Source organism: Mastomys coucha, unplaced genomic scaffold (assembly GCF_008632895.1).
Source record: "Mastomys coucha isolate ucsf_1 unplaced genomic scaffold, UCSF_Mcou_1 pScaffold14, whole genome shotgun sequence".
Classification (NCBI taxonomy): domain Eukaryota; kingdom Metazoa; phylum Chordata; class Mammalia; order Rodentia; family Muridae; genus Mastomys; species Mastomys coucha.
In genome coordinates this window covers 85958028-85973710 of record NW_022196896.1, presented here as the reverse complement: position 1 = coordinate 85973710, position 15683 = coordinate 85958028, and the positions used below count along the sequence as shown (strand labels likewise).

General features: G+C 40.0%; 1 protein-coding gene and 2 non-coding genes across 3 annotated transcripts in view; all 3 read right to left on the bottom strand.

The window, feature by feature from the left end:
* The window catches only part of Nop58 (NOP58 ribonucleoprotein), a 25919-nt gene extending 15111 nt beyond the window's left edge, over window positions 1–10808 (bottom strand). The window contains exons 1-3 of the mRNA XM_031368984.1: window positions 10538–10808; window positions 4915–4991; window positions 2661–2713 (exon numbers count right to left, since the gene is read on the bottom strand). Of these exons, the coding sequence (XP_031224844.1) occupies window positions 2661–2713; window positions 4915–4991; window positions 10538–10582 (175 nt within the window). The 5' untranslated portion in view covers window positions 10583–10808. The remainder of the gene's footprint in view (window positions 1–2660; window positions 2714–4914; window positions 4992–10537) is intronic.
* LOC116089671 lies at window positions 2464–2547 on the bottom strand. The gene has a single exon (XR_004118428.1). It is a non-coding gene; the product is annotated as a small nucleolar RNA SNORD70 (small nucleolar RNA).
* LOC116089670 lies at window positions 3583–3669 on the bottom strand. The gene has a single exon (XR_004118427.1). It is a non-coding gene; the product is annotated as a small nucleolar RNA SNORD70 (small nucleolar RNA).
* Window positions 10809–15683: the final 4875 nt, after the last annotated feature.

The following is a 15683-nucleotide window of genomic DNA, read 5'->3' as shown; positions in this document are numbered from 1 at the left end:
AAAAAAAAAAAAAAAAAAAAAAAACAAAAGAAACAAAAAACAAACAAACAAAAAAAACCCTGGCTATTTCCTTCTGCCTTCTAATACTGTGTCCACTGATTCCTAATATCTACCTTTTTATAAAGAGACTTCCTTTATTCTTAAGGTTTTTTTAGTCTTTGGACTGGGGGGATGATAACGTGTCTGTTTAACACGTGAACAATTCATGTTCCTAGTTTAAGTTAAATTTTTGTTTTATATATGAGTGCTTTTTCTAGATGTAGGTCTATGCACCATGTGCAGGCCTAGTGCCTGCAGAGGTCATAAAACAGCATCAGATCCCTTCCAATTGGAATTATGAGCACCCGTGAGCTGCCATGTGAGTACTGGGAATTGAATCTGGGTCCTCGGTTCCTAGTTTGCAGTCTTCTGTATTACTCAATTGTAGTTTACCCTTAGCACACACAATAGCCCTTCCCTTAAACGTACTTCTTCTAAGTGTAAAAGCTCCACACTAGACTAAAAACTCTGGATTCTATTCTAGGTCACTATCTTCGTCTATTAAACAATATTTATCACCTCAAAATTCTAATGCTCATATAATAACTTCAGGGGCCTGAACTAAGCTATTCTCCAGAGGTCCTGGATTCAATTTTCAGTACCACAGTTCAGCTCACAACCATCTATAAAACTGGAGTTCATAAGATCCGATGTCCTTTTTTGGTGTGCAGATATACACATAGACAAAACACCTATTTACACATAATACAAGAATCAGTAATTTTGTTTTGTTTTGTTTTTTAGAGACAGGGTTTCTCTGTGTAGCCCTGGCTGTCCTGAACTCATGCCGTCGACCAGGCTGGCCTCAAACTCAGAAATCCGCCTGCCTCTGCCTCCCAAGTGTTAGGATTAAAGGTGTGCACCATGACTGCCTGGCAGAATCAATAAATTTTTAAGTAACTGTAAACAAGAACAGGGCCAAGCAAGATACCTCAATGGGCCAAGGCTGAGCCCCTAAGTTTGACCCCCAAGACCTATGTGGTAAACAGAACACTCTCATTAGTTGTCCTCTGACACGATTGTACCCCTACAAGTAAATAAAATGTTAAAGAAATGCCATAAATGGACTTCCAACAGAGAATAATATTAATTCTACAAAATCTCAATTGTATTCTCTAATCTACAGTCACTCAGTTTTGGTTCTGCTTTATACAACTAGGAAGCTGGTTCCTTAGGTAAAACGCCTGCCATTCTATCAACCCTGGTCACCAAACCTAGTCCCTGGAATCCATGTAAAGGTGAAAAGGAAACAAGTGACTTCACAAAATTGTCTTCTGATTTCCATCCATGTGTCATGGCAAGTGTGCCTGCACTAGCATCAACTGCCTCACAGGACCTGTTCAGTTGGGAGTGCTTGCCCAAGACCACAATAAATTCAAGGTCATCCTCAGTTGCAGGGCCATCTTAGCTTTGCTGCTCCCTGGCCCCCAAACAAAACAACTAGTAAGAGACAACATACCATTAATTACCAGAAAAAAAATTCATCTGATAAAAAACTAAGACATTGATTGTAGAAGTTTCTGTAACGGAATTCTTCGATATAGTTCCCTCATTTCTCAAAATGTTTATTATAAACCCTATTTTACCACTTTTAACAGAGATAGTATCATTCTCTCATAGGACTGTTTCAAAGATTGTGATCAGTTCATTAGATTTTAGTAGTATAGAAACTTGCTTTGTGTTCTGCTCTGCCTGCAGCTGGGAGGCAGAGGCAGGCGGCTGAGATTGGTGACAGCCTGGTCTACAGAGTTCCAGGACAGCCAGGGCTACAAAGCCTGTGAGAAATTAATTAAACTCTGGTGAATGGGTCTTAAAAATATAGTATAAAGTGGCATATCCCAGTAATCAGGAAACTACTCATATCTCAATATCCCCACCAAAACAGTATCTTTTCCCCATGTGTGATTAATGAAAGTGTTTAGACCTGTAAAATTCTTGTCTACTTTGAAACCATTTTTATAGTCCTTCATTCTCAAATTATAGCAAATAACTGGGTGATTAAGGACACAGAACATGCCTGTTCCCCAAACATGACCCAAATTTGAAGGCTCTAAATTACCCCTTTAAAACAAATAAAAAATTGTTTCCTTAAATGTCAAAGCTCTCATGCCCTTTGGTGTGCACATATATATTTTAAAGAACTCTTATTTCCTTTCAATTTTTAATGTTGATATGCTTTTATATATACTGGTGAGCTTTATTACCAATTGTTCTGTTTCTAGTAGCTAGCCTCAACTTTACCATTGAATTAATAAAATTATTAGAGAGCTGGGTACATGACCACATTACCTTGGTCCCTTGTAGAACAGCTTTTACTGAATTGTGCTTCAGCATTAGGCTGTTGGTTTCCACAGGGAGATCAATTTAACCACTTGTCATCTCTCATCACATGGGGGAAACCAACCCTATGGTGAAAAAAGCTAACTCAATGTTGTCTCAGTGGTAGTGACGAATGGGTTAGATCACTTAAATTCAGTTCCAAGAAGATGCATCATTGACAACATTGAGGAAGAGGTTAACTCAGGCAATAGAAGACAATAACCTTTTAATAAGAAAAACAAAACGCTACATTAAAAAAAAAAAAAGCAAACAAAAGAAACTTCTCTTAAATTCTTATTTACCTGCTAATGCTTCTGCTGTATCCTGAAATTTCTCAAAATGTTTTAGCTTTACTCTAGAATTAGAAAAGAACAAATGTTATTGAAAGAAATGATTTTGTAAAAGCTAAAGAGCCAGAAAATAGAAGCTGTTTCCATAGCATATACTAACAGTAAAATAAACTCACTAGATGTAGTTGCACATGTCTATAATTGCAGCTACTCAGAGGCCGACTGGGGAGGATCGAAAGCTCAAGTACTTAAACCTTGTTCCAACTTATTAAAATAAAAATAAAAGACAGAGGCAGACCCGGCAGTGGTGGTGGACACCTTTAATCCCAGCACTAGAGGAAGAGGCAGGCAGATTTCTGAGTTCCAGGCCAGCCTGGTCTACAGAGTGAGTTCCAGGACAGCCAGGGCTACACAGAGAAACCCTGTCTCATAAAAAACAAAAACCAACCAACCAACCAAACAAACAAACAAAAAAGAGGCAGGAAGATCTCTGTGAGCTCAAGGTCAGCCTGGTCTACAAAAAGTTCCAGTCTCAAAAACCAACCAAACAAATAAGTTGGAAATTTGGTTCAATGGTAAACAATTTCCCAATATAGCCTAGGTCCAAGGTTCTATCCTCAGCACCAACCAACCAACCCTCCAGGTAGAAGTGTGATTGAAAACAGCTTATTGCTAAAAACAAAAAAGTGTAAAAAGGTCAGGCAGTGGTCACGTATGCCTTTAATCCCAGCACTTGGGAAGCAGAGGCAGGTGAATTTCTGAGTTTGAGGCCAGCCTGATCTACAGAGTTGAGTTCCAGGACAGCCAGGGCTATACAGAGAAACCTTGTCTCGAAGGAAAAAAAAAAAAAGCTTATTGTCATACTTATTCTACGTTATCACCATATAGTTTATGTGTATGATAGTGGTTCTATACAAAGAAATATGTTAGTTAACTCATTGCTGTCTCAGTGGTAGTGACGAATTTTTGTTAGATCACTTAGATTCAGTTCCAAAAGGTATACATCATTGACAACAATGAATAAAGATTTACCCAGCAAAGCATATAACACTTTAAAATGAAAAAAAAAAAAAAAGTCTTCTATATTCCTTAAAACAGTATTAGTTGAAGCAAATTTTTCTTACCTGGAAAGGTAAATGCTGATAGTCCAAATGCATACTTAAAAGCATACAGATGCTAAGAAAAAAGTACTGATTGAATCCTTTTCTATCCTAGCCTAACCCCATTTCTGTTTGTATGACGCTCCATCTATAACTCATATTTTGTCTAAATATTCAAGGATACAGAAAGGTGTAAGTAGAATTATATTAAGCCAATTATTCTGGAGCATGATTTTCTTCAATGTATCATGAACATCTCTCCAAATCACTAAGAGACCCATATATATACACTCAATTCACTCAACAATGCTATCACTAATAGAACCACAAATGATGATTCTATATTTATATGTCACTTTGCCCTTTCTATGGGCTAGCCATTCTTTATTCTTTTGTGTATTTATTAGCAGTAGCAGACTTATGACTAGAGATGGGCACACATAGATATGACCCCTCCATTTGAGGTAAGCAATTGCATCAGTTTCTTCTCAGGCCTACATGCACCTGGTGGGTTACTTCACAAGATGATGCACAAATGGTTAAATGCTGACCCTGATTCTAATCTGAGGAAAGCCTACTGCCTCTATCCTCAACCAATTTAGTTGAGGAGACACAGTGTGCATTAAAACCTAGAATTTACAACCCAGTTTTACCCCCAAGAGCTAGACAGAAATGGAAGATTACTACAGAGTAAGTTAGAAAGCCTTTGAATTATCAACCCACAAAAACTAAAACTCCCCCATGCTTTATACAATTCCCTTTTAAAAGAAGTTTACACTCAATTCATGACATAGTGTGTCCTCAAATATTCCATAAAATATTAACCTTGGGTTATTGCCCACTGGAATCTACAATACAAATTATCTGTGATTGTCTATGTTCCAAATAAAACAGCATCAATTACAGGGTGGTGATGCACACCTCTAATCCCAGCATTCTAGAGGCAAAGTGAGTTCGAGGTCAGCCTGATCTACAGCACTAGTGCCAGGACAGCAAAGACTTCACGCTATCTTAACGCCCACACTGCCAAACAAAATCCAGCCTTAATTAAATTAATAGCAACACTGTTCATAAAATAGATTTCCAAAACCCAAAAAGCTGAAAATAGCATACAAATGAGGAGGCCCACAAACTACTACACACTTGAATTCTTCAAGACTACTTACATTTTATTTGCTTTCTCTGGAGTTTCAAATTCTTTCCACAAACTATCAACCTCTTGAAGTTTCTTCTCATTCAGAACCTGCAATAAACCAGTTTTTTTCCACAGGCAGTTTAGACACATACAACTATATTTTTCAAGTTAACAACTATTCACGTAAAACAGGGAAAAAATGTTTCTTTTTGAAATGAGCTAGTTTTCTTATGCAGCATTAAGTTATGGTCAAATTACTGTCGAAATCAAACCTAGTTATAGTCTTTTACAACCTTTTATATAATAGTCTTACCAATCTAGGCTTGTGTGAATATATAATAATTTCTGTGCTTATTGATATTTAAATGTGCTCAATTGTTTCCCCTAAGCGTGTTAACATGCTTTTGTTTTGCTGAAACATGTTGAGCAAATTTCTGTAAGTGGGGTTAACTGATCAAATAAAATAGGTAAGCTTTGAGTCTGGGAAGCTGGCCGGCTCAGGAGAGTATGTACTACTTTTCCGGGACTCAAGTTAGACTGCCAACACCTTACATATGGTGGTTCCCAACAGCCCACAGCCCCAGCTCCAGACACATCAGGCACCTACACTCACATAAATACATACACGATTAAAAATAAACCATTGTCTCACATCTCCAGTGCTGGAGTATGGGTTATATGCCATCACCTCCAGTTTATGCTGTGCTCAAGGAGCTTTGTACATACAAGCAAGCATTTTTTGGTTTTTTGTTTGTTTGTTTTGTTTTTTGAGACAGGGTTTCTCTGTGTAGCCCTGGCTGTCCTGGAACTCACTCTATAGACCAGGGTGGCCTCGAACTCAGAAATCCGCCTGCCTCTGCCTTCCAAGAGCTGGGATAAAGGCGTGCACCACCACTGCCTGGCACAGGTAAGCATTCTTATCAACTAAGCTAGAACCTCTGACCCACTTTGAGACTTTTTAAAAAAAGATTTATTACTATACGTAAGTACACTGTACATTAAGTACAGTATTGTAGTTGTCTTCAAACGCACCAGAAGAGGGCGTCAGATCTCATTACAGGTGGTTGTGAGTCACCATGTGGTTGCTGGCACTTGAACTCAGGACCTTCAGAAGAGCAGTCAGTGTTCTTACCCGCTGAGCCATCTCACCAGCCCAAGACTTTCTTTCTATAGGTTCACATAAAATCAAGAGTAAATTAGGGAAGACTTTCATTTCCAGCACTTGGGAGGCAGAGGTGGGCGGATTTCTGAGTTCCAGGCCTGGTCTACAGAGTGAGTTCCAGGACAGCCAGGGCTACACAGAGAAACCCTGTCTCGAAAATACAAAGACTTTCATTTCAACACCAATATGATAAACCAAGTCAATCCTCAAATCTACACTCCCTATAGCAAACAACCTTCAAGTAGGAATGTTTTACAGTTAATGACTGCTTACTATAATTAACATTATAATAGAGCATGTTAACTATGACACAATGCACTACAGTTATACATATACTTTGACAATACAGCTCGTAATTGTCAGTTACACATTAACATTTATGGGTTATCCTTGACTATGCAACACCAGATACATATTTCATATATATACATTAATATACAGTTGAATATAATCTCTACACTTTTATTTTATGTACACGGTGTTTTGCCTATAAATCTATCTGTGCACTAATTTCCAGGAGATGGATTCCCTGAAAGGTATTACTGAGGGTTGAGAACTGCAATGTAGGTACTGGGAATTAACCTAGGTCCTCTGAAAGAACAAACAGAGCTCCTAAGGGCTGAGCTATTTCTCTAGCCTCCGAGTTTAATTTCAATCAAACAAACTTGAAAGGCTGAAGGAATCAAGCAATAGAGCTACCAATTACAAAATAGTGCTGGTATCAAAAATTGTAAGCTACAACTTCTACTGTATAGCATACACCAGTTGGATCACAGCTATTTTGTGTGTGTGTATATATATATGTATACATATACACATATTTATGAAGTTATCGTAGCCATACGAAAGTCTCAATTTCTAATTATTCTGAAACTCATTGCTCACCAACTTTCAAGAAAAAATTAAAAGAGTAACTCTTGAAAAATTCACATTTTCTTCTAGTTAAATAGAAGGTATTAGGGGCTGGTAAGATGGCTCAGAGGGTAAGAGCACTGACTATTCTTCCGAAGGTCCTGAGTTCAGAAACCAGCAACCACATGGTGGCTCACAACCACCCAGACTGAGACCTGACGCCCTCTTCTGAACACAGCTACAGTGTTTTACACTGGAGCAAACAGGGCTGGAGCAAGTGGGGCCATCCTGAGTTTAATTCCCAGCAACCACATGATGGCTCATGGCCACCTGTACAACTACAATGTACTCATACACATAAAATAAAATAAATCTTTAAAAAAAAAAAAAAAAGTATTAGAAGATAACTGAATTAACAGACCTGTCATATTTGAAAGATTTTTGTCACCATTCTCTTTATTTTATATGAGTGTGTTTGCCTGAATGCATGTATGTATACCACCTGCACACCTGCTGATGGAGGTCAAGAATGTCCCTTAGAACTGGAAGTACAAGCTGGGCAGTAGTGACACACACCTTTAATCCTAGCAGTTGGGAGGCAGAGGCAGGCAGATTTCTGAGTTCGAGGCCAGCCTGGTCTACAGAGTGAGTTCCAGGATAGCCAGGGCCATACAGAGAAACCCTGTCTCGAAACCACCACCACCCCACCCCACCCCACCCCCCATCGCCAAAAAAAAAAAAAAAAAAAGAACTGGAGGTACAAATAGTAGTGAGCCACCATGTGGTTGGATGTTACCTGCAAGAACAAGTACTCTTAGCCACTAAGCTTCAGCCCCAAATTGTCATCATTTTTTTTCCCCAAAGATTTATTTAGGGGCTGGCGAGATGGCTTAGCAGGTAAAAGCACTGACTGATCTTCTGAAGGTCCTGAGTTTGGATCCCAGCAACCACATGGTGGCTCACAAACACCCAGATTGATATCTGAGGCCTTCTTCTGAAGACAGCCCTCTTCTGATGTGTCTGAAGACAGCTACAGGAAGCATCGCCAGCAGAGGTCCTGAGTTCAACAGCAGCCACACACATGATGGTTCATAGCCATCTGTACAGCTACAGTGTACTCATACACATAAACTCTCCAGCCCAATTGTCATCATTTTTAAAACTAAAGTTAAAGCAACAAAGAAAATGTAATAAAAGCATGATTAGTAGTTACCCAAATATTTACAAATCGTGCAGAGCAAACAAAACTTTGGCTACACCAAATCATGCTACTATATAGTTATATTGTTACTAGTAAAAACAGTTTGAACAAAATAAAGTTTTCAAAGTTGTCTAAATTTTAAAAAAAATTATTAATTTCAGGCTGGAAAGATAACTCAGCAGCAGTTAAGAGCACTGACTGCCAATCAGAGGTCCTGAATTCAATTCCCAGCAACCACATAGTGGCTCACAACCTTAAGACAACGACAGTGTACTCATATACATAGTTATACTGAGTACACTGCAAGAAGGCAGTAATTTAGGACACTCACTGCCTAACCCAAGCATGAAAAAATATGTAGCCAATATAACTGAAGGTATTGGAATGTCTGTAAAGTGAACCTAGGGCCACACATGCCAGGCAAGTGTTTTACTATGAGCTATATCCCTAGCCCTCTTTTTAGCTTTGTGACAGGATCTCATTAAGTTATTTGCATAGGTCTGGACTTTTTATCAGGACTCCTGTCTTTGAATCTAGGAATTATAATTCATTAGTACAGACATTATCTGTGCCAACAGGGCTTTCTCTCAAAATCTAATTCATATTCTAGCATTTTGAAAGATCATGGAAAAAGAAGGTAGCAACTAGTATTGTTTATCTGTTTCTGGGAAGGATTCATATAAAATATTCACCTTCACACTGTATGCAATTTCCTTCTCACAAACTGTGCAATCACTAGCACCAGGTTTAGAATATGCCTATTTCATAGGTAAGCGATTGTAATATAAATAGCAAATATTTATAAACTGAAAACTTCAACATAATACTCAAAACTTTCCAACAGAGCAGTATCACAGCATATTTATCACCAAAATCACCAAATACATGTAGTATGACCTAATAAGTAAATAAATAGAAGAATGCTTAGCACATAGCCTACTCACTCTACCTCACAGTTCCGCACAGCTCAGTTGCATCCCATTGTAGGAAGATGCCACTGTTCGACCATTTCCATGCTAATAAACTTGTAAGCTATTTCTTATACTGAGAAATGGCTCAGTGACTAAAAGCACCAACTGCTCTCCCAGAACCTGGGTTCAAATCTCAGCACCCACATGGCAGCTCACAATTGTGTATAACCCCAAGATCTGACACCTTCACAGAGACACATGCAAGAAAACCACCAATGCACATAAAATAAGAAAAACAAAAACAAAAAAACCTTTGCCTATTGAAATAAGGGACACTCAAGTTAATAACAGTCATCTAGATTTCTCCCCTAACCTTCACGTTTGTAATTGTGAACTCCCAGGTTTACACACTTACATCAAAATAGCTCATGGGCACGCCTCACTTAGCCCAAACTGATAATTGTGAATACCATGTCCCCCAACAACTCCATGTCTTATTTAAACAAAAACTCCCTTCAGCTGGGCAGTGGTGGCACACACCTTTAATCCCAGCACTTGGGAGGCAGAGGAAAGGTGGATTTCTGAGTTCGAGGCCAAACTGGTCTACAGAGTGAGTTCCAGGACAATCAGGGCTACACAGAGAAACCCTGACCCGAAAAAACAAACAAACAAACAATAAATAAATAAATAAATAAAACCAACTACACCAGTCACTACTTAAAACCTTCCAAATATGCCCGAAAGGAACCTGATCATGGATAGTAGCTAAAATCTAGTTAAATATAAATGTTAGGGGCCAGCCAAGCTACAAAGGGAGACCCTGCCTCAAAAATAAAGCCCATCTGTGATGATGCACACCTTTAATTACAGCATCTGGGACAGAGGTAGGTGGATCTGAGTTCGAGGCCAGCCTGGTCTACAGACAGCCTGAGCAGCACAGAGAAACCCTGTCTCGAAAAACCCCAAATTAATAACTGGGGCTGGAGAGATGGCTCAGCTTTTAAGAGCACTGACTGCTCTTCCAGAGGTCCTGAGTTCAATTCCCAGCAACCACAGGGTGGCTCACATCGATTTGTAATGGGATCTGTAGTCCTCTTCTGGCGTGTCTGAAGACAGCTTCAGTATACTTATGAACATAAAATAGACAAATTTAAAAAAGAACTCATCTTGGATTGAAGTGTAGCTGTGTGACAGGGCGCTGGTCTAACATGTACAAAGCCTAAGGTTCTATCCGCAGCACCGTGAATTATTTTTATTAAATGAACGCTTTATTGTCACTTGTATTAAAAAAAAAAAAAGGTTCCTGCCCATCTGCCCATTTTTTAAACTGAGCAAATCTTCTAAAGCAGAGGTCGCCCTAAAGTCGGAGAAGCCACGTGTTCACCAGAATCATCCCGCTCGTGATTTTTCACATCCTTTCGGAGCACGGGGACATGAAAGACACTCAAATGTGTTCCGTCTCTCCTTAAGTCTTACCCAGCTCTCTGCCTGTCCCACATAAGCCTTCTGGCTCAACAATCTCACCTACCTTAAAGATGGCGTAGCCAACGGACGTTTCAAACAGGACCAACATGGCGAGGCCAGATCAGGGCGCTACGCGGGGAGCCGCGAGCCCTTACGCCACTGCAAAAGGCTAACTTTCGGCCACTGAAGGCCCGCTAGGCCTCAGACGCGGGAGAACGCAACGCCTTCGCCTCCCCGCGGACAAGACAGACCACGTTGCCAAGACGTTCCACACCTCTTCGCATGGACCAGCAAATCCGCGAGTCTCCTTCTCCAAGGATTCTGGGAGGAAACGTCACTTCCGGTCGACCAACGCAGCAGAGCGTGAGGTCATTTCCGGGTTTTTCCCGCCCACAGACGAATCCGGAAAGAGGCGGCCTCAAGTTATCGCGAGATTTTGTAAATCCAGAACTGAGGTTGGAAGCTGTCAGTTTACGCGGTTATGTGCAGAAGATCTGTGTACGTTATACTTTTTTATTATGCATAATATATAAATTACACGTATATAACCTACAACACACAATAAGTTACAGCATGTTATGCCACGCCCCGCTATGTAAAGGACATTTTATTTATTTATTTATTTATTTATTTATTTTGGTTTTTCGAGACAGGGTTTCTCTGTGTAGCCCCGGTTGTCCTGGAACTCACTCTGTAGACCAGGCTGGCCACGAACTCAGAAATCCGCCTGCCTCTGCCTCCCAAGTTCTGGGATTAAAGGTGTGCGCCACCACCGCCCGGCGGACATTTTATTTTAAAATAACGCAGAACACATTTTCTTGATGGGGACTTGCACTCCGGTACCAGCAGTAAGTCAGCTCCAGGGCATCTGAACCAGAACCGGAATGGTGGGCGATCGTAGACCATCACGTGGGTGCTGGGAACCCAACCAGGTCCTCTGCAAGGGAAGCAGACTTTTATAATCAGGAACATTTCCTGGTGCTTCTTCTTCTCTGGCAAACAGGTTTTTAGCAAAGATTTCTTTTATAGCTATAAGTATAGATCTTTTCGGGGGCGGGGAGGGTTGTGTTTAAAATGACCCCAAGGTATGAATTTAAGCAAGTCTTAGTGCAATCTCTTTTATGGAAAGGGTCAGCCTCAGTGGCTGGGTTTATTGTAAGACAAAATCTTATGGATCTCAGACTAGCCTCAAACTCACTGTGAAAGTTGAGCATGACCTTGCTTAAAAACAATTTGTTTGGCCGGACGGTGGTGGTCCATGCCTTTAATCCCAGCACTTGGGAGGCTGGGAGGCAGAGGCAGGTGGATTTCTGAGTTCGAGGTCAGCCTGGTCTACAGAGTGAGTTCCAGGACAGCCAGGGCTACACTCGAAAAACAAAAAACAAAAAACAAAAACAAAACAAAACAAAAAACCAGTTTGTTTGTTTGAGACAGGGACTCGATGTAGCCCTGTAACTATATCTTGTAACTATGTAGTCTCATAGAGGTCCTCCCACCCTCGCCTCCACGGTAGTGGGATTTTAGGCTTGTGCCACCACACCAACCTTATTGGTGCTGGGGATGGAACCAAAGGTTGGGTTGCCTACTCCATACGCAGTAGGCAAGCACTCTATTAACTGAACCACATCCCTAGCCTTGTTTTGGCTTTTTGAGAAAGGGTCTTAGTATCCAGTCCAGGTTGGCCTTGAATCATTGCCCTCCTGCCTTAGCCTTCAGAGTGCTATTAGAACTCTGAAGTTCTATTATATTAGAATATAGTGGCTACGTATGTTCAATGACTGGATTTAAATACCCCAGTCCTTCCACAAAAATCTAGCTTCCAATGGAAGTAGAACTTTCCTTGTTGCCTAGGTCTAAACGTTAATTTTGAATCTACTGAAGACTGAAAGATTAAATAACTAGATGTTCTGTAACAATTTCACAGTATGGATAAAGAGGAAAGAGTATGCTTCTTTGGACAGCAGAAAAGATGAACATATGGGGAATACAAAGGAATTCTTAGAGTTGCAGGCAAGAGCAGAGTTGATTATAACTATAGTTATGTTTATCATATTTAGGAAGACAAGATAAAGCAATAAGAGGAAGAGAACAACAGTAGAATGGGACAGAAAATAGCACCCTAATAGCTTGATTTGGGAAAAGGACATATAGCCAAATGGATGAGCCAGAAGCCCCATGTCTCTTCATATTTTTAACTCCGACTATGTTAATATCTTGTGTTCTTAAAACAAGTGTCATTTCCTGGAGAGTTCTACTTGCAGTTCATGCTTACCAGTGTCCAGGTACCTTTGAGTTGGATCTCATTAGGTAATTCTTTTTTGTTGTTGTTGTTGGTTTTTCGAGACAGGGTTTCTCTGTGTAGCCCTGGAACTCACTCTGTAGACCAGGCTGGCCTCAAACTCAGAAATTCACCTGCCTCTGCCTCCCACGTGCTGGAATTAAATGCGTGCACCACCACTATCCGGCTTCATTAGGTAATTCTTAACATTTAAATAAAGGAATGCCTTCAGGAAGTAAAATTCTTTTCCTTTCATCTAAACATTTGTATCTTTTTTTGTTTCCTAAAAGGAAAAATCGCCTCTTATTGAATGAGAAATCGCTGGCATGCATTTTCCAGAATTTGTTCTTGAAAATTGCCACTTACACAACTCCTTCAATACTGTACTTTAGAACTGTCTCAGATTTAGATTTAGATATTGGCCAAAGATAATAATTGCCTGAAAATTCCCTGAAGTACCTTATTAAACAAAGTACTGGGTCAAGGAAAAATGGTACAAAGAAATATTAGAGGGAACATACAGGGGACTGGGAAGATGGCTCCATGGTTAAGAGCACTTGCTGCTCTTCCAAGGGCTCAAAATTCAGTTCCCAATGCCCACAAGTGCCTGTAAGTCAAGCTCCAGGGAATCCGATTTGCTCTTTTAACTTCCTTAGGCACCCACATATGTGTGATTTACACACAGACATACACACAAAAGGAAAAATAATAAAATTTGAAAAACAGAATATGGGAGGTATTGGGTAATAGAATATGGGTATAAGGACTTATATTCTTTTTTAAGATTTATTTATTTTATGTTTGTGAGTACACTGTAGCTGTCTTCAGACATACCAGAAGCGGGCATCAGATCCCATTATAGATAGTTATTGAAAGACCCCCGTGGGGAGACCCCCACTCAAATCTCGGGAGGACCTGCACCCAAGGAAACACGAGAGACCGTCTTGATGTAAACACAAGAGGCAGTTTAATTTCGGAGCTCCGGGTCGACACATATCTCATACAAGAGACAGAGGAATCGACCCTGAGGCTCAGGGGTTAGGGGTTTATATATGAAAAAGGTCTGGGGGAACAGGAGATAGCTATACATGATTGGCTAGTTCAAATATCAACTATAGTACGTGCAGATCAGAGCAGGAATTCCTAAGGGTGGTACTAATCTGAGTCAACAGAGCATCTGGCTGACCTCAAACCATATCTAAGAGCACTAGATGGCCCATTACTCAGTTGGGTCATTCGCCCAGACAGGTCCTTGCATGTTTTTTCTTATTTTTGTGGTTTATCTCTTCTTGGCCTGCTAGTTCCCGGGATGTCTAACAGCTTGCTTGCTTTTGTTCAGGCCTATTTGGAATTTTCTTATTAGCCAGCACAAGCCTCAGACTTAATTTTCCTTTCATTATGAACCACCTTGTGATTGCTGGAAATTGAACTCAGGACCTCTGGAAGAACACTCAGCTCTTAACCTCTGAGCATCTCCCCGGTCCCAGAGCTTATAGTTTTAACCTGTATATATAGTTTTAAGATGACAAGAAACATAGTATAGGGCTGGAGAGATGGCTCAGAGGTTAAGAGCATTGACTACTCTTCCAGAGGTCCTGAGTTCAATTCCCAGCAACTGCATGGTGGCTCACAACAATCTGTAATAGTTTCTGATGCCCTCTTCTGGTGTGTCTGAAGACAGCTACAGTGTACTCACATATAAAATAAATAAATCTTTAAAAAAAAAAAAAAACAAACAAGCAGGGCGGTGGTGATACATGCCTTTAATCCCAGCACTTGAGAGGCAGAGGCAGGCAGATTTCTTAGTTCGAGGCCAGCCTGGTCTACAGAGTGAGTTCCAGGACAACCAGGACTACACAGAGAAACCCTGTCTCAAAAACAAAACAAAACAACAACAACAACAATAAAGTTACATGGATAATCATCATTGCAACTAGGGAAAAATAGTAGTGTTCAACCAACCATATTCTCTCTCTCTCTCTCTTGCTCCATCTGTCGATCCCTACCCCCTTTCTATAAGAGATAAATCCACCGATTTCCATGTTCTAATACTGGCTGCATACATTTTCAGGCAACAATAGGGACTATAGTGACAATTTTGGAGTTTTGGTTTCTTTAAAAAAAAATATTATGGTAATATATTTTTATTTTAATCCCAAGTGTGGGATTTAGGACTGCTTCAGATTGTTCATAGCAGATGACTATGATTTGCTGCATGCTCTAGTAGAAGTGTGACTTGCCAGCAGCTGATAGTTTCTATATAATTCTAGGGATTTTACAGAGGGTGTATAAAAATGCTAGGGTCCTGAGAGGTGGAGTGTGTTGTTTACTTGGTTGTTATTGGTTTCAGTTTGTTAATTAGTCATGCACAAAAAAGAAGAAGAAATTAGGTATTCTGACAGTGAAGATGAAACTTGCCCCGAGGAACTTTAGCAGGATTACATCACTCCCTTTCCCCTCTGTCTAGGAAGTCTTTTGTCTTCTATCTAGTGTTAGAGGGTTGAAATGGTGGGAAAAGGGTGCAAGAAAAAAGAACCCACAAGTTAGCCAGGGTCCAGCTACACGGGACCCTTTCAGTTTAATGAAGATGTTATGTTAAGTGCTGGCAATGTTGGTGAATACCTCTAATCCCAGCATTTAGGACATGAGGCAGGAGGATCAAGGCTACATAGTAAGTTCAGCCTTGGCTACATAGTAAGTTTGAAATCAGCCTAGGCAATATTTAATTTTGAGGAAGGATTTGTATCCAGCCTGGGCTGAAATTCAATCTATATTCCAAACTGACTTCAAATTATCAATCCTCCTTGATCTTTCAAGTGATGGATCATATATACTGCTTTGTTTAGCAGGGAAAAATCTATTTATGGAAGCCAGAGAATACACCATTGTTTTCTTTTTTTTTAAAGATTTGTTTATTTATTATATGTAAGAA